Source organism: Plecotus auritus (assembly GCF_963455305.1).
Source record: "Plecotus auritus genome assembly, chromosome: 7".
In the NCBI taxonomy this organism is placed as follows: Eukaryota; Metazoa; Chordata; class Mammalia; order Chiroptera; family Vespertilionidae; genus Plecotus; species Plecotus auritus.
The window spans coordinates 111330960-111350606 of record NC_137774.1 but is presented as its reverse complement, the minus strand read 5'-3'; the positions used below and the strand labels follow the sequence as shown (position 1 = coordinate 111350606).

The 19647-nt window shown below is 36.4% G+C and overlaps 1 protein-coding gene across 2 annotated transcripts in view; it reads left to right on the top strand.

Annotated features, from left to right (window-relative positions):
• FER (FER tyrosine kinase) overlaps positions 1-19647 on the top strand; it is a 310506-nt gene that overhangs the window by 227970 nt on the left and 62889 nt on the right. The window contains exon 18 of one of the 2 annotated variants that reach the window (XR_013961110.1): positions 4082-4106. Coding sequence is in view for 1 of the 2 variants with exons in the window: in XM_080678364.1 (XP_080534490.1) it covers positions 4082-4205 (124 nt within the window). In the remaining variant the exon portion in view is untranslated. Of the gene's footprint in view, positions 1-4081; positions 4206-19647 lie in introns of those variants that run through there. The other variant, XM_080678364.1, reaches the window with a different exon arrangement.

Here is a 19647-nt window from a genome sequence, read left to right as displayed (position 1 = left end):
CCCTCTGCTGCCCCACTTTCCCTCATAGCAGGCTTCACAGCGCTCTGCACCTGCATATGCAAATTAACCTCCATCTTTGTTGGGTTAATTTGCATACTCACTCTGATTGGCTGTGGGAGTAGTGGAGTGATGGTTAATTTGCATGTTTCTCTTTTATTAGGTAAGATACACACACACACACACACACACACACACACACACGGACTGCATATATAAGTATTGTGTATATCACAAGTTCTAAGCGAGGTTCTTTAACTTGACAATGAAAATGACAAAGTGAGATCAAAGGGACTCTACAGCAGGGGTGGGGAATCCCTGGCCCGTGGTCTGGCCCTACCAAGGCATGAGGGGTGAGTTAATTAAATGTTTGACCAAATATAGCAGGCTAATTTTTCAGTTGATAATTTTGTATGGCCCTTGAATGATGTTATAAATATCCAAATCGCCCTTGGCAGAACAAAGGTTCCTCACCCCTGCTCTACAGTAACCTCTCAGTGAATACTTGAGACTACGTGATCTGATGTCAGTCTCCAGTTCCTCCTCACTTAATAAAGTACCAATGAAGTATCATGCCTAAGGGAAGAGTTCTGGCCAGTCTGAATTGTTTTCTGGGTATTCTAGCTGTAATTCCATACTCTAGCCCCGTGGGGCGTTTACTTCCTGTTTCAGGGTTCTTAAAACTTGCACTTGCCCAAGTCTCAGGCTTTCAGTACTAAGTCATTATTTAATTTTTACTGGAGGCCTTGCTTTTCTACAGCCATCTGCAAGAAACTGACTAGGGCTGTGGAATGTGTGCAGCTCTGCTCCTTTACTTAAGATCACTGTGTCTATGGCTTGCATCTATAAATTGGAAATAAATTTAAATTTTACTTCAACAATTTAATGATTGTAAGGAAGACATTTCTCTAAGGCAAATTTTTGTTGGATTAACTAAGAGACAGTTAGACTCCCCTTTATCTGTATCTTTGCGTAGCTGTGTCACATATTTAGAAATAGCTGTATCTAACTCCTCTTTCCCAATACTTTACCTTCACTTTTTAAATTATTTTTAAATGTTTTCATTGATTTTTATAGAGAGAGGGAGGAAGAGGGAGAGAGAGAGAAACATCAGTGAAAGAGAGAAACATCAATCCCTTGCCTCCTGCACACACCAGGACCAGGGATTGAATCCGCAACCTGGATGTGTGCCCTGACCAGGAATCAAACCGGGGATCTTTCTGTGCACAGGAGGACCCTCAACCAACGGAGCCACACTAGCCAGGCTATACTTTATCTTTATTGACTTGGCATCATTTTTCAGCCAATTTTTAATGCTATTTAAATGTTGTATTTTCTTTATTTACCCTTAGATTATGCATTTGTTGTTTTAATTTTATCTACCAAGGGTTGCTTCTTTGCAAATCATTTCTTTTTTAGATGATGTAATTTCTAAGGCAGTAGTGTTACAGAGCTCAGAGTCTTAGTATACACTAAGTTTTATTGTTGGAATGTAAAGATTTCAATGGCATCCATCAGGTGCTATTGATAAGAAATGTAATGTCATTATTTTAACATTTAACAAGCATTTAAAAAGCATAGTTCTGACCATTGGAGAGGGACTAAATGTTAAAATTAATGAAAAATAGTTCTTTATGGGTAGCTTATAAGCTGTAAGAAGGAGATATAAATACATTTTTACACATTAATTCAAGAAATGTTTATTGAGATATTATTATGTTCTAAACATCATGTGGTAGATGTCTGTACAATTCTCTTTACCAGGGTTATAATCTGGGGTGAGGGTTGGGAGTACAAAGAGGATTGTAAGAAGGAGAAAATTTAAAAAGATCCTGAAGACAGAAAAGTGCTGAATATGTGCTAACTAAGGAGAGAAATAATACTAGGATTTGACAGAACATTGGAGTTGTCATAATGCTGCTTTAAATCAAATTCCAGAAAAGATGTTTTCACTTGAAAGTTATTCCACAGTGTAAACAAATTCTATGAGGTTTCAAGACCAGAGGGTGCATTTTTTTTCTAAAATAGGCCAATGTACATCTAACAAAAGAATTAATGTATATATGGGAATATTGGTCCAAATAATAACTTGAACTAAATAATGATTTTAAGTCTATTTTAATAGACATTTTTGTACCTATTAAAGGGGAGAAGTTGGTTAGTTTTGCTGTTTACTGTGGCATTTATGTCTTTTGTTCAGAAAATTAGTTAAACTTGATAGAAACTATTTCAACAATCTTCCTAGTAATTTAATACATTTGATATTCTCCTTAGAAAGAAAAAAAACGAAAAACAAAAAGAAGTAAACTGTCTGACACTGTTAAAGTTATTTTTAAGCATAGGTCTTACTGATTTTGTAAATGGCCCCCTAAATTTGTATAACACTTGATTTGTGAATAAAAGAAGAGGTTCAGAAAAGAATATTATAAGGAGAATTAGTCAGGTTCTTATTTTCTAGAAAAAGCCGTTAAGTCTTTACTTCTAGAGTTGTTCCATTTTAGAAAGCCTAGGCCTTGGTGAAGAGGATAAAAAAAGTTTAGGAAATGGCAATTAAAATGCTAATTTCTCTTGCAAAAACCTGGCTAATATCTGAAGGCCTAATAGAAAGTGGGAATGATTATTTTTAGAGGACATCCATTCTAATATACTTTAACTTTTTAAATTAAATTTATTAGGGTGACATTGGTTAATAAATTGTTTCATGTGTGCAGTTATATAATACATCATCTGTATATTGCTTTGTGTGTTTACCACCCAAAGTCAAATCTTCTGTCACCATATATTTGATCCCCTTTACCTTATCTTCCCCTTTCCTCTGGTAACCAGCACACCCTTGTCTGTGTCTGTAAGTTTTTGTTTGATTGTCTTGTTTGTTCATTTCTTGCTTTTATATTCTACATATGAGTGAAATCATATGGTTCTTGATTTTTTCTGTCTGACTGCTTTATTTGAATGCAATACATTATACACTAACAAGAGAAAAATAATCAAACCATAGCCTTCAATGCTGTATTAATAATGAATTCAGTTTAAGGCTGTACTATTTTACATGATAATCCTGACAATATATAGCTTCTGAGCTCTTGAGCTTTTAAAATGTGCATAGTGCTTCCTAAAAAAAACCTGAATTTATAATTGTATTTCATTTTAATTGTTTTAAAATTGACACATGATTCAATTATTGGAAAATTTTAAGTATGTTTGGAACAACCTATGTATATAAATCTACTTTATAACTGTAAATTTTATGAAATCTAAATATAGATAAAATATTTTCAGATGAAATTTTGCATAAATGTTAAACATATTTTAAAGACTTTGGATGATAAAATGTAAAATATCTCACCTAAAATTTTTATAATGATATATGTTGATAAATAATGTTTTGGATCTATTGGCTAAAGAAAAAATATATTATTAAAGAAAATTTCACCTTTTGTTGTTACTTTTCAAAATGTGACTATCAGTAAATTTAAAATTACTGTGTGGCTTGAATTATATTTCTTTTGAAGCATGCTGGTTTAAGGTGCTTCTCCACATTATTGGAATTCATTTGATGCCTAAAAATGCAATCTGGTGCAGCAACTAAATCTTATTAGCAAAATCATACCCATTTCCCCCCTCTGTCTGGGTCTACTGACAATGATGGTATTGTTAATAATCTCAAAATATTTTTAAAGCAATTACTGAGTCTGATAACTAATTCAATATCAAGTTTTTTTGTTTAATTCATAATAATTACAATCTTTTATTTGATATTAGACAGTAAAATTTCTTACAAAATTTTAGTTAGGCAAATTGGTGAGAAATTGCATGTCTTTGTTTAAATATTATCATCCTGTGTTAGGTAATATGCAATGTGAAGCACTTAAAGTACTTAAACTGTACCTGGGAGAGTTAATGGTGTCTCTTTTCTCACAAGATGTATTCTTTTTATAATTTCTTTCATCCCCACCTCCAACAAAATGGCCAGGAAGCATGGCCAAATGTGTTGTGCTTTTTGTTCTGTGAGGTATCTATAATAGGTGATAAATGTGACTGTCATCATGACCTTGTCTCATTGTTCATCTGTCAATTCTTCTAGGAGGTGATTTCCTCTCCTATCTGAGAAAAAAGAAAGATGAAATAAAACCCAAACAATTAGTGAAATTTTCATTAGATGCTGCTTCCGGTATGTCATATCTTGAGAGTAAAAAATGTATACACAGGTAAGGAGAATATTTTAAAAACATTTCCACTTTTATTAATAGAATGCTAGAAAATTATATATTTGTTACAATAAGCAATAAATTTCTTTTACAAAACAAATATTTTCATTTTAGTTTTCATATTGTGTGTGAAAGCATTATTTGATAGTTGTTTATACAGGAGTGGGCAAAAGTAGGGCTATAATTTCTATGTAAAATAATACAATAATAAATAATAGTACAAGAATAAACTCTGTTTCATGTACTCTACTCACAACTATAAACCTTTTGCCCATCCCTGTATAGTTCACAGAAACATTTTTTTCTATCTTACTTGAGGTGAATACACCTAATTAGGCAGTGATTTACCTATCAAGTAAAATTCGTTTTTTTAATCATGAATAACATAGTGGTAAGTTATAGCACAAGTTAGTCATATATGCAGCTACAGTCTCATAGCCAATAAGACTGTTTCATGTGTCACCTATTTGCAGTTTTTCAAAGAATTTACTTTAAAAGTCATGGAAAAGCATAACAATAGAACAACAATTCATGACAGTGAATTTAACCAAGGGTAAAAGATTTTAGTGTACTAGTTATTTCAAATAAAATTTTAGAAAACATTCTCTAATTGTATTACAACCAATGACTAGTTCTGAATGCTTTCTGGATTACGGTTAATGCTAAATGTTAGTACAACTTAAGATCTCTTGCAGAATTCATGTCAGATCATAAATATGGCTAAGTCTATATTTGTAAAATGCTGTGTGCAATTGATGCAGTTTTTATCCGTTGGAAACAGCACATAATACTATTTAATGTGGAGTAGGGTTCATTGTCAGATGGAATTATCTAAGGCTGTTTAGTAATTCAGGTATATTTTTCTCTGGTGTGTTTTATTATGTAGCCTTTGACTTAACATTCTGGTGGGGTTATATAGTACATATAAGTAGAGCAGAATAAAGTTAACTTTCCCGATATACACATCAATGGATATTTTTTATACTTAATCCCCCCATACACATTTTTAAAAATATTTTTATTTTTATTTTAAGAGGAAGGAAAAGGGAGAAATAGATAGAAATATCAATGATGAGAGAGAATCATTGATTGGCTACCTCCTGCTTGCCCCACACTGGGGATTGAGCCTGCAACCTAGGCATGTGCTTTGACCGGGAATCAAACCGTGACCTCCTGGTTCATAGGCTGACACTCAACCACTGAGCCACGCTGGCTGGGCCCCCCATGCTTAGTGTTCAGTTTTATTCTAAAGCGAAAATTAAAGCTTATGTTTCAAATATGGTTTAATGATTGTATATATTTAAAAACATTTCAATAGGGAAACTATTTTTCTGGAATTTAAAACACCTATAACTGTCATTGTATTTATGTTTTACTTTCTATAAATAGAGATCAAATTACATTATAATAGACATTTTTAAAGACTAAAAGTATTTGATTTTGGACAAAATTGTATTAGACAAAACACTTTTTGTTCAAAGTAACAATAAAGGGTTTTGCCTTTTAGAGGAAATCAATAATTTTGATGGCTCAGATGTTAATGCTACTATGGGTATCAGATTCTCTATTTTAGTTATTCATTTTTTCTCAGATTCCTTTTCACACATTAAACTATGGCTGTAAATCCTAATGTACATTATTGAAACTGTTTTACTAATTTGTCAGTTACCAGTAACATTCTTTAATTTCTATTGCATTGGGGTTGTTTCAGTTTCTTGCTGCTTTTGTAGTGATTGCTTTCTTGCAAGTGGAGGGTAGTATATATATTTTTATCTATATCATCAGAATTGAAACCATTCTAAGTCATAGGTAGCAGTTAGTTTTAAAAAATTTATTCCACTCACTAAACCACAACATCATCTGCTATAATGTTATATTTCCATTTTTCTTTTTAAGAAGTTTCATGCATTCACAAATTTTTGAGAGTCAGCCTATGCTTGACCACATTTCCTAGAAAGTTGTGCATAGCCGTGTACTATCTGCCTGCAGAGAAGGTTCCAAATGGAATATCTTGAATAAGGGCACTGAGAGCAGATATGACAAATAGGTTTCAGTGCCAACTTCCAATGATTGGTAATGGCTCTCGATGTTGTGTATTGAGAAGGATTCCAGGATTAGCAACAAAGATTCCAGTGACCAGTTAGTCAAATCTGTCAGGGTGCTGACCAATGTTAGTTACACATAAGCCCCAATTTTGTCGTTTGTGGCATAACACATTTTTTGTCTTTACTTTTAGAAATATTTTTGACATTTTTCTTACTAGTGATAGCAACAATACATATTTTTCTATAATCACTTCCATTGATTTCTTCTAAACTATCTGCTATCATTTCCTTTGTTAATCATGATTCCTGAGTGAATTTTATGTTACCTCTAGCCAGTGGTCTTTCATTTCTCTTCAAACTTATGTAAATGTTCTATTGAGTGAATTCATTTTTTTCCTATTCATTTTAAGTCATTCTTTGGGTTGAATTTTTTATGCGAGTGAATTGTGCTATAAAACCCTGTTTCTATGTGTCATCCTGTGGCAATATTTCTGTGTTAGCAGTAGTAATTGCAATGGAATTTTAATTGATTTATAGTTAAAACTTTCACTCAAGACATGTTTTATGTTTTTTCTCCCAAGAAATATCAAACATATAGTATTCATTACAGTGAAAGATGTTTTTTGTCATTGGAAAAATTTCCCATGAGGTATTTCAAAATCGATTAATCTAAAACATCAGAAGTTTCATCTTTCAAGTAATGAAAGATATGAAGATTCATTCTTGACATCCCAAAATATTACTAAAACATATGCATGTTTATGAATTATAAAGTCTTTGTCCCACAAATCAAAGCAAAAAATTTAAATATGCCTTTTATTTTACATGAAGTTATAAATTTTATCCTGTTCCCTGATTAGAGGTTACTGGACTTCAGTTACCTGAAAATAATTATTTCTCCCCAAAATAGTATCTTACCTATTGGGAAACACATTTTCTTTCTTTAGCTGTGTTTTATTGTTTTGATTACAGAAAGAGCAGAGCAGTGTTTCATTATAGGTAAACAAGTATGACAGCTATAAAATGAAAACAAGTAATTGCATAAAGAAATGGCCTGCTTTTGGAAAGTGCTCTTATTGTAATTCCCATTTAACTTCCAAGAGAGTTCTCGTGATAGACTGGGTTTCTAATTGAACTATTTCTATTTATAGCTGAGCAGTACTAGATACTTTGCATTTTACTTTAGTTGTATTCAGCTGAATTTTCTTTATTACTTTTCTGTAGGCCAATGTGAAATTATTTCCTACTTGTACTTTATATGAACATTTGAAGTACACTGATAACTTGGGGGGTGGGGAGGACAGAGTGAACGTGTTTGCTTGCAATGGCCTGCTATTAGATTGTTAGATGCCATTCTAGAAAAAGTTTTAAAACTTCATTAATTGACATTAAGTGGATTGAAGGTCGACATAATCGATTTAATGGTAATGACAGTTGTGGTTTTATTGATGATGAATCCTGCAAGATTTATTCTTATTTAGGATTATTGCTAAAAGTTGGTTTTGTGACATATCCTTTGTTTGATGTCCCTGGGGAGTAAAAGGAGAATAAACTCTTGATTGCTATGTATTTGAGTTAAAGATCATAATCTATGGGGAGTTTTGGAAGCAAATCCTAATTTCAAGGTATTCTATGTCATTGTCAGTACCTGTAAAAGGTGTTTTTGGAGGAGTGCCATAGAATATGACTTGCTTTTCTAATTTTAAATCTTGTACTGATTCCTCTTTGGTTTTTGTTGCTCTACCACAATGATTTTGTTGTTGTTGTTGTTTTGGAGTAAGGTTTAACAGTTCTACAAAATAAATTATATATAAGAACAAATTTAATTTATGTGTAGTAAGGGTGTTTTTATTATCCATTGAGAACAATATTTCTGTCATACATTTAACACATGTGAGCTCTTGCCTACTCTGGGCCAGGGTGATAGCAACATGAAAATCACAGTACATGCCTTCAGATGGACGTAACAAAATAATAATAATTTAAAGAGATAATCAGTTTAATGGTAATATGCACAAAATCTCAAGGGAGTGATATCACAAGGGTCTAATGTGACCTGTCAGGAAGGGGGTTATGGTGAAAATCATCAGGACAGGTTTTGCAGACTTGAAAGATGGGAGTGTCCTTGAATAGAAAGGGGAATATTTCAGCGGAAGGAAACTTGTTTGCAAAGTTACAGTGTTTTCACAAGAGAGCAGGACTTAATCATGGAACTACAAAGAGTTCAATATAAGAATGGGAAGTGCAGAAGACATGTGGCTAAGCTGGGTACACAGGGTCCTTCTCACTAAGGGTCACGTACACCATTTAATTTGGCTAACTATAGGAATATCTAGCCATACATTTGGTTAATTTTTAAAAAAGCTAAAATCCTGCAGTGTTTAACTGGAAAAGAAAGGTAATTTGAGCAAAATTTGTAAAACCCTGAAAAATCTATGTATATAAAACCCTAAGCAACTAGTCAACCCACGGGCAGCTGACAAGCACAGCTGCGGTGGTGTGAGCCTCTCCGACCGCCAGCAGCTCTACCAAGTGGCCGCTGTAGCAGGCGCAGCGGGGCCGGGATGAGCAGGAGCAGCACGGCACCCGCCTGGGCTTGGGCTTGGGCTCGGGCTCAGGCTCGGGCTCGGGCTCGGGCTCGGGCTCGGGCTCCGGCTCCTCCCCAGCTGCCTGCCACTTCGTGCATTACTACATCCCTCGGTGTCGGACTGCCGATTTTGGCCCGGTCCCCGCCAGAGATTGGGTTGAAACCAGCAGTCCGACATCCCCCCGAGGGGTCCTGGATTGCGAGAGAGCACAGGCCAGGCTGAGGGACCCCACCGGTGCACAAATCCATGCACCAGGCCTCTAGTGTATATGTAACTTGTGAAAAGGTGTGGGTATGGGACCAATTTTATTTTTAAGTTTCATTGGAAAAACTAGTTTAGGAAAACTAAGATTTCCCCCAGAGGGACAATATTACATTTCACTTAAATATGTTCTAGAAGGAGATTGTTTCATCTAATGATTTTTGATAAGGCTTAGATGTATACTTTTTAAGGTAAATAAAAGATACTGCTTCTATCTTATGTTGGTATTTTGTGATTTTATATTTTATGAAGTTAAAGATTTGGTCTGATATTGATCATTTACATTTTTTCACAGTGACTCCTGAGAGTTTTTTCTGTTTTTTAGTTGCAATTGATTACCTAGTTTCTGAGCTTTTCCTAAACGTTGAAGGTACTGAAAAAAAGCATTTTTCTGTTTAATGTAGCTTGATTCAATGGTAATATAAAGCCAAAATATGCAAAGGAAAATATTATCTTGAATGTTTTGACCCCCTCATCTTTTCTGTCTTGCATGACTTGCCATATATCCAGTAGAAGGGGCCTTAAGATGACTGTATAGATTAAGTAATTGAGGCCCCGAGAGATTAGGTGAAGGTCTCCTAGACAGTGAGTGACAGGGCCACTGCTTGGTCTTAGATCTGCTGATTTCATCCTGATACATTCCTACTCGTTCTAATGCCATCATTTTACTCGGTCTCATTCAAACTGACGTGTATTGATGACTTACTGAGTATCAGGCTTAATTGAGTGCTTTAGATGCAATATCTGAGAATGTAGGCTTTGTGAGGGCAATGAGTTTTACCTGTGTTGTTCACTGTTGGATTCTAAAAGCTAGAAACAGTGCCCAGTATCTAAAGGTGAATAAATGAATCCTCAAAACAATGTAGGTACTGTTATTAGGCCTGTTGTACACATGAGGAAACTTATGGTTAGGGAGTTTGAGTTATCTTACTCAAGAAAATATTCAAAGAAAGAAGCAGTTCTAGTATGTGAATGCCAGCACTCCCTGGAGCCCACTCTGAATCACCACACTGGGATCCCACTGCCTTCCACAAGAACTGGTCTGCTGACCAATTAGATTCAGTGCAGCATGCCAGATGGTATTTGGTATAATGGCTCAGCTTATATTCTACATCTGTACTCGTTATGATCATGAGTAAAACAGAAGAGGGTCCAGAAGCCTGTGGAATGTAATTTTAGAAATATGCCAAGGGTTTTTTTATTGTTGTTTTTTTTAATGAACAGTTGCTGAAGTGCAGCAGTAGTTTTGTTATTGCTTCTCCACTTAATTAGAGCTTGAAAATTTATTTTTTTTCATTTTTTTAAACACCATTGTTTAGATACCCCCTTCTGCTTTATCTGTTAATTAAAAACACAGGATTAGCATAGAAATGTGATCATCTCAGTTGGTTGACTAAGTATTGATGACTAATTTTCTTGTTCTAACATTTGATTACAATTTTAAATATATTAAGCTGTACTTTTATTTTTAGCATCTAGATCAATTTTGCAACAATACAGAGAAGACTGTTCAGTAGTTTAAATGTCTCAAAAATATGTAATCCTTCTCTAGTTCAGTCTATTTTTTCTTGTGCAGCTTGGTATTTGCATATGCAGGTTGATTATCATACAAAAGATATCCCAAGAACACCTTTCTAAAAATCATTTGTTCTGCTGCTTTATTCAATGTTAGAATTTCCCATCACTAGTTTCATTCATTTTAATTAAGACATTTCCCCCTAAAGTCACATGTATGTTCCAGGAATGAGAAAGGAAGCCTTCTCTTATATTAGAATCAATTAACACATTGGCTTGAGTTAATGTACCAAAGGATCTGGTGGCCTTCTTAGGAAACAAAAAAGAAAGATTTGGGGTAAAGGGTCAGGGGACAGATAAGGGTTTATTTATGGTTACTGGTGGGAAAGATGCAGCATATGTGAGACATTGTTTAGGACTTCGGGGCAGCCCAGTCAGCAGGTAGGAAGTCCTTGAGAGTGAAGAAAGGGAAAAGGAACAAGGAGTAGTTAAAGCTTTTTCATGGGTTGTCTGGGCTAGCCTTGTCTTATGGTACATAGAAATGATAGAGGAAAATTGGCCTATACCTCATTCTCTATGATTTCTGACTTGTATTCAGTTAATTACAGTAAGTACATTTCTGGTTCATAATGTCAAAAGTGATCTTTTACATTAAACAAGTACAAATGGTTAGGTTACCATTTCCTCTTGAGGCCTAATTTCTGTTGCAAAGAACAGAAACTGCTTATATGAACTTAAGCAATCGGAGATTTGTTATAAGAAAATTAAATGATCTCACAGAACCCAAGGACAGGAAGTTGAGGCGGACTTGGGTGTCATTGGAATTAGGTCTCTATTCACTCAGTAAACACTGGATATAGAGGAGAGTGGGGGTGGGATTATGGGTGAAAATGGTGAATTTACTTGGGGGCATGTTGGAACTGAAGTAAATGTGAAATGTCTGTGAAACTATTGAGCAGGCAGCTGAGTATTTAGACCTGGAACTCGGGGGAAAGGTTTGACCTGTACATAACAATGTGGAAATGATGAAAGAAAAATGAATGCATAAATAAAATGAGTGAATCAGTGAAACTGAAGTAATCATGAATCAATACAAAATATTTGAGGATGAGAAAAGAACATGGATAGTGGTGACTTTCTAAATTCTACATATATATGTATTTTAAATGCTTTTTAAATTGATTTTAGAGAGATGAAGGGCGAGAGAGAGAGAAAAACATCTATGAGAAACATGGATTGTCTGCCTTCTGCACACCACCTACCGGGGATTGAGCCCAAAACCCAGGCATGTGCCCTGAATGGGAACAGAACCGTGACCTCCTGGTTTATAGGATGATGCTCAATACATTGAGCCATACCAGCAGAGCTGCATATATGTTTTTAAAAAAATGTTTATTTTTAGGTAGAGAGGAAGGGATAGGGATAGAGAGATAGAAACATCGATGAGAAAGAAACATCATCGATTGGTTACCTCCTACTGGGTCACACCAGCCAGGCTACATATATGTATTTTAAAATGAACAATTTATTTTGCCTCTGGATTTTGAAAATGAGGCAATATAAAAATTATTTCTAATTTATAATGGTAGTCATTTCTAGTATTGTTAATCTACTGTGACAGAAAAATAACTCTAGAATGATGTTTAACTCATTTAGTTAAGTAACCACTCTGATCATTAAATACTTCCTTTAAAATCTTAGTTATATCAGCTTTGATAACTTTGTAGTCCCACAAATAATAATGACAACTGGAAAACAAAAGAGAAAAATATATTTTCATTAAATTCAGAAATTTCCCTAACTGTACAAATAAACTAGCAGTAGGAAAAATAAATTTATTTTAAAAACACAATTTATAGAAAGAAACCTGTTTCCTTTTGGAAAGTTTTCTTTTCTGGGAAGAAAAGCAGAAGAGGAACTGATTTTTGTCTTCTTGGGACTCTTGGCCTATAGAACTCACTGTAACATGTGAAATTATAACAATGAAATATGTGAACATGGAATACAGCTTTGTACTGTTCTCCAGTGACTATGGTTTAACATTGGCAAAACGTGAAAGAAATCTTTTTTCATTTTTGCAGCACAAAGTAGACCTGACTTTTATAAATACATACTTTTTGATATGATATTTGGTGGGAAAAAGTAAATTCTCTAAGTTTCTTTAAAGAGCATAATATACTTAAAATGTTATGTTATACTTCTAATGGTAATTACTTAAAATGCAAGGGAAATAGTAGATGAAATAAGACATCAAAATAGAAAAATATATGATCAGAGGCATAAGAATGGCTTTTCTAAGAGAGTATTGCCCTTACACTTTCTAAATGCATGTGGTCATGAAGGTTAGTACTGAAGGATGTTCTTAGAAGTGAAAGCTTTGTGCACACATGGGCTATAGGCCATGTTTATAGGCAGTGCTGGGTGCTCATTTCCTTACCTGCAGCATTAGCCTCATGTAAGTATACGGACTTGTCATAGGATAGATTCAATTAGCCATGTCCTTTGTAACTTACCATGAATGCAAATGGTGAACATGCCATATCCAGGACTAAGTTTAATAGTTTAAGTTTAAGTTTAAAAGTTCTGACTATTAAAATATTAACAAAACAATGCCAATGCAAAACCCAATAACAAGTCATGTTTAATAGCACTAATTTATTTCTTTTAAGGTTTCTAATAGTTAATCAGTTATTAGTTTTTCATTTGTCACTTTTTTTTTTTTACTTTGAAGAACAGTGCTTTAAATCTTCAGATCAATCTCAACATTTAAGCCTTTAATACAATCTTATTTATGTCAATCAAATTGCTAAGGTAGAAACTAGTTGATTTTAGTACAATTATAACAGACTAATCAATCAGTATTTCACATTATAGGTTTTTATAATGAGATTATACATGGGTATTTGTGCCACGCCAGCACAGCCAAGGGTTCAGTGAGCCTGAGGGAGGGCTGGCGAAAGATGAAGAAAAGAAAGATAAAGAGAATAAGCTGGGTCTAGGTCAGCCTTGGGCAAACTACGGCCCGCGGGCCGGATCCGGCTGTTCTATCCGGTTCTCTTGCTCTCCCCTCCGCTCCTTTACTTTGAATTTATATTAGTTCACACAAACACTCCATCCATGCTTTTGTTCCGGCCCTCCGGTCTAGTTTAAGAACCCACTGTGGCCCTTGAGTCAAAAAGTTTGCCCACCCCTGGTCTAGGTGGATCTTCTGTGCATGACTGAGGCCACAGAACAGATCCAGACTGCAAGCTGGATGCTTTATTTTATAGTCAGAGGTAAACAAGGTAATTTACAATGTTCTTGTAAGTTTCACTTGTTTTGGCAGCACTTGCTGCACCTCCCACAGCCCATTAGTTACCCAGGAAAGATCTAGGGAGCAGTCACAAGATCAAGCTTAATTATGCTAAGAGGGCTGTGCCCTCTAAGCTGGGACTTGTTTTCAGCTTTGTCAGCAGGTCAGTCCGAGGCTTAACCGTATAACCGCTCCCTACATCTTGCCCTTCTTTTAATTTTAAGCTACTAATAATGGAAGTAAAACTTAAACATCAATAACAAAGTTCTGACTATTAAAATATTAACAAAACAATGCCAATGCAAAACCCAATAACAAAACAATGCCAATGTAAAACCCAGACATGGTTGTTAATAAAACAATGCCAATGCAACACTACAACAATAGAGAAATCAAACTACAGTAACATTTTTCTAGTAAATGAAAGTTTCTTTTGCTGATTTACTCAAGAGTCCTCGGACTTGGCTGCGTAAGAGTTTGCAGAAGACTGGCAGCTAACCAATGCTAGCATGGCCAGAAACATGATTGAGGGAATAGCTTCCACTTCTTGTTTTTCTGCCATCTGCTGGGCCTCAGTTGTTAACTTCTTCAGCTGACCCCATGTTGGCACCTCGGTCTTTTGTATAGCCTCTGTCACCTTTCTTTTCCGCTTTGCTGTCATCGGAGCAATGCTCAGTCTTTTGAATGATGGGACAAGGAGCTTCTCTGGGTCCATTGTGGTGACATACGTAATGCTCTGGCACCCAAATTGGCTGTGCTGCTCCTTCTGGAAAGATACAAACACAACCTCTTCCCCACATCATTATTAGATCTGGTAAAACTCTTGTCTGGTTTGTGCCACCGGGCTAAGTTGGCAGAGGCTATTGTACAGGAGGCTTGATGCCTTTCGGCCTCTGTACAACCCTCTGCATCGCAATTCAAAAAATTTAAAGTATAAAGAACACGACTGAGTTTGTTTTGAGGTGACACATAACATCCGTCTCCCCCTTTCTGTTTTAGTTAAGAGTACGATTTGCTCTTTCCACTATTGCTTGACCTTGAGGGTTGTAAGGGATACCAGTTTTATGACAAATTTGATATTGCTGACAAAAATGTTGCAAAGCAGAACTAGTGTATGCGGGTCCATTGTCTGTCTTTAGCTCTAAGGGAGGACCTAGTACCACAAAGGCAGATAGGCAATGATTAATTACATGCTTGGCACTCTCTCCCGTTTGGGGAGTCGCAAAGATAAAGCAGGAGTAGGTATCTAAATTAACATGTACCCATCTATGCTTACCAAATTCCAGTATGTGGGTGACATCCATTTGCCAAATTTGATTAGGTTTAAGACCCCTAGGATTAACCCCCAATGATTGTACAAGGCAATGAATTACACACTGAGAGCACTGCTTAACAATTTGACGAGCTTGCTCCCTAGAAATATGGAATTGTTTGCGTAAGGCAGCAGCATTTTGATGATGAAAAGCATGGGAGGACTGGGCAAGAGAAAATGGGGTAGTCTCTTGCATTATAGCAAGAAGGCGATCTATAGCATCATTGCCTATAGCTAATGGACCAGGGAGACCTGAATGAGATCGGATATGACCAATAAAGCAGGGAAATTGTCGTTCTCTGATGACTTTTTGAAGGTTGGAAAATAAAAGAAAGAGTTCCTCTGAATTAGTGTGCCTTATAGTAGCCGTTTCAATTAGTTTGGCCATACTTACCACATAGGCACTATCACTATATAGGTTAATGGGCTCCGTAGCAAAATCTGTAAAGGCAAGGATAAGAGCTTGTATTTTTACCCGTTGTGCTGAAATATAAGGGGTTTGAAGGACCTTTGCACCTCTGCTGCAGTAGTATCCAGCTTTTCCAGAACTGGATCCATCTGTAAAAATGGTTAGTGCCTGAGGTATAGGTTGTGACTTCACTACCTTTGGGAAGGTAAAGGTAGTAACTGAGAGAAATTGTAAAACCTTATTTGCTGGATAATAGTTACCAACCTGTTGGGAGAAATTAGCAAGTGCAACTTGCCAATTTGTTGATCGTTGCCAGAGCCAGTCTTGCTGTATAGCTGTAAATGGCACCACAATAAGGTCAGGGTCTTGGCCCACTAATTGGTCTGTTCGAAGGCGGGCTCGAGCTATTAGCTAGGAAACCGAATCATGGAAAGGAGTTAATACCTTAGTTGGAGAATGAGCCAAATATAGCCATTCAACAACTCCAGGAGCTTGCCAAATGACCCCAGTGGGTGTATGTGTCGTAGGGAAAATCAAAACCTGTAAGGGAAGGGAGTAATCAATTCTAGTAAGTTGTGCTGAACTTAAGGAATCCTCAACTTTAGGTAAGGCTGTCTTGGCTTCCTCTGTCTAGCAGTGTGGGGATGACAGAGATGAATCTCCCCTTAGTATATGAAATAAAGGGCTTAAGTCAGCAGTGGTTAATTTTAAAGCAGGTCGAACCCAGTTAATATCTCCTAATAATTTTTGGAAGTCATTTAATGTAAGTAAAGTGTCAGTCCGAATTTGAATTTTTTGAGGTTTTATTGTTTTTCCCTCAATAATGCTGCCAAGATAAGAAAAAGGAAATGTCCTTTTAACTTTTTTGGGTGCTATGCATAATCCTGCACAATGCAGGGAATCCTGCAAATCTATATAGATATTATTTAGATGTGTTTCATTTTCATGAGCTAAGAGAATGTCATCCATATAATGAATAATATAAGCCTCGGGATATTTTTTCCTTATAGGATGTAATATGGCAGGACTATTGGCCCTCCCCTGAGGCAATACTTTAGCATATCTCCACCCCCATCATCCCAAACCCACCAGCGCTGTTCCCTTGCTTCCTCCAATACTTGCTCATATTTGGGAGGAAGCGCATGTCCTGAGGGCTCTCTCCTACAGAAGCTGTAGCCCCAGGGACTGGATGAGGCAGCGGAGGCACCGATGGTGTAGTCAGAAGCCTTTGGCAACCTGCCCCATCTGTCTTGATTCCCCTGCCACGTTCTTTCACTCCCCTTTTGGAGTGGGCTTTAGGCAGTCCCGAATCAGGGACCACAGACTGAAAGTAGAGGCAGTCATTTCCTCTGGACCTTCAGCTATATAATGATCATGAAGTTGTTTTCCTACCTTCTCCCATGCCTCTATATTTAGCTTTTCTTCCTCAGAAAACCATGGGCAGGTTTCACTCACAAAATCCAAAAAATCGAAAATTGTTCATACCTCACAAAACAGCCCCTTGCTTGGAGCATAGCTTTAAGCAGGGATACACATACATTTTTTCCCTGCAATCCTGAATTTCCCATGTTTTACACCTAGCTAGTACTACACACCTACCTTACTTACTGCGTGCACATGCCTTGGGGCCTCCTTTCACCTGACAATTGCAGTTCCCTCACACTCAGGTCCGCATTGAGTGTCACTTGGGCTGAATTCAGCCTTGCGTTGGGCGCCACTTGTACCGCGCCAGCACAGCCAAGGGTTCGGGAGCCTGAGGGAGGGCCAGTGAAGGATGAAGAAAATACAGACAAAGAGAATAAGCTGGGTATAGGTGGATCTTCTGTGCGTGACTGAGACCACAGAACAGATCCAGACTGCAAGCTGAGCCTTTATTTTATAGTCAGAGGTAAACAGGGTAATTTACAATGTTCTTGTAAGTTTCACTTGTTTTGGCAGCACTTGCTGCACCTCCCACAGCCCATTAGCTACCCAGGAAAGATCTAGGGAGCAGTCACAAGATCAAGCTTAATTATGCTAAGAGGGCTGTGCCCTCTAAGCTGGGACTTGTTTTCAGCTTTGTCAGCAGGTCAGTCCGAGGCTTAACCCTATAACCACTCCCTACAGGTATTGATTTCAGTTTTCTGCTTTTTTTAATATATAATTTTTTTCCTTATTGATTAAGGTATTACATATGTGTCCTTGTCCCCTCATCGCCCCCCCAGCCACACTCATGCCCTCACCCCCCTGGTGTCTGTGTTTGTTGGTTAGGCTTATATGCATGCATACAAGTCCTTTGGTTGATCTCTCCCCCTTACCTCCACCCTCCCCTACCTTCCCTCTGAAGTTTGATGGTCTGATGATGCTTCTCTGTCTCTGGATCTATTTTTGTTCATCAGTTTATGTTGTTCATTATATTCCATAAGTGAGTGAGATCATGTGAGATTTATCTTTCTCTGACTGGCTTATTTCGCTTAGCATAATGCTCTCCAGTTCCATCCATGCTGTTGCAAATGGTAACAATTCCTTCTTTTTTACCGTAGCATAGTATTCCATTGTGTAGATGTACCACAGTTTTTTAATCCACTCATCTGCTGATGGGCATTTAGGCTGTTTCCAAATCTTAGCTGTGGTAAATTGTGCCGCTATGAACATAGGGGTGCATATATCCTTGCTTATTGGTGTTTCTAGTGTTTTGGGATATATTCCTAGAAGTGGGATCACTGAGTCAAATGTTATCACCGATAAGGGTTTAATCTCCAACATTTAAAGGGAACTCATACAACTTAACAAAAGGAAGATAACCCAATCAAAAAATGGGCAACAGACTTAAATAGATACTTTTTGAAAGAAGATATAAGGAAGGCATATGAAAACATACTCAAAGTCACTAATCATCCGAGAGATGCAAATCAAAACTTCAATGAGGTACCATCTCACACCTGTCAGAATAGCTATCATCAACAAATCAGCAAATGACAAGTGCTGTCAGGGATTTGGAGAAAAAGGAACCCTCATGCAGTGCTAGTGAGAATGCAGACTGGTGCAGCCACTGGAAAACAGTATGGCGTTTCCTCAAAAAACTAAAAATGGAACTCCCATTTGACCCAGTAATCCCACTTCTAGGAATATATCCCATTTGTCACTTTTGAATTGTGCAACACTGCAAATGTTTAGAAGTGAATGCTATTTAAGTGATATTTTGTAAATGATACTAGCTTCCTCATTTTTCATATGTTGATATCAATATTTCATGGCATATAAAGATATCTGTAATTATGTGTGCAGGGTTGTAACTTGGAACTTTCAAGGATAAGAAAAGGATTAGACAAAAAATGGGTGAATTTTTGCTGTAGAAGTTTTGGTTTAGGGCCAGATAGTAAATATTTTAGGTTTCCCAAGTCATATGGCCTCCATATAACTCAACTCTGCCATTGTAGCACAAAAGCAGCTATAGCAGATATGTAAACAAAAAGGTGTGACTGTGTTCTAATAAAACTTTATTTACAAAACAGGAAGCAGACTGGATTTGGCCTATAGGCCATGTTTTACTGACTTGTGCTCTAGACATTTAAAAGAAGGATACATCCCAGTTCTCAGCCTTTCTGTCTCTGATTTCCTTTTGTCTTTGTTTTCTGTTCTATATCTTAATATCTTCCAAAACGAATGCCTTGTTTCTCGAACTACATTGTTAGCTATTTGATTGTTTCCCTCCTTTTGTCTGTACCATTTTCTCCTTTCCATTCTTCCTCCTTAAGAGATGAGCCAGTAGATATTTGTTATTAATAATGAGTTTATTTTAACTCTTAACTCCTTATCATTATAGGAGATCTTATGAAAGTAATTGTTTTATTTTAATGTCTCAGGACCTAACATAGCTATTAAATGTTGGTTATTGCTAATGAAGACCTTAATTTTTTTTCTAACATTATTTTATGAAAATTTTGAACACTTAAGGCCAGGGAGACCAGTTAAGCAAAATATTACAAAAACCTAAACCATAGTAGAGATGGAAAAGAGTTGTAAAATTAAAGACTATTT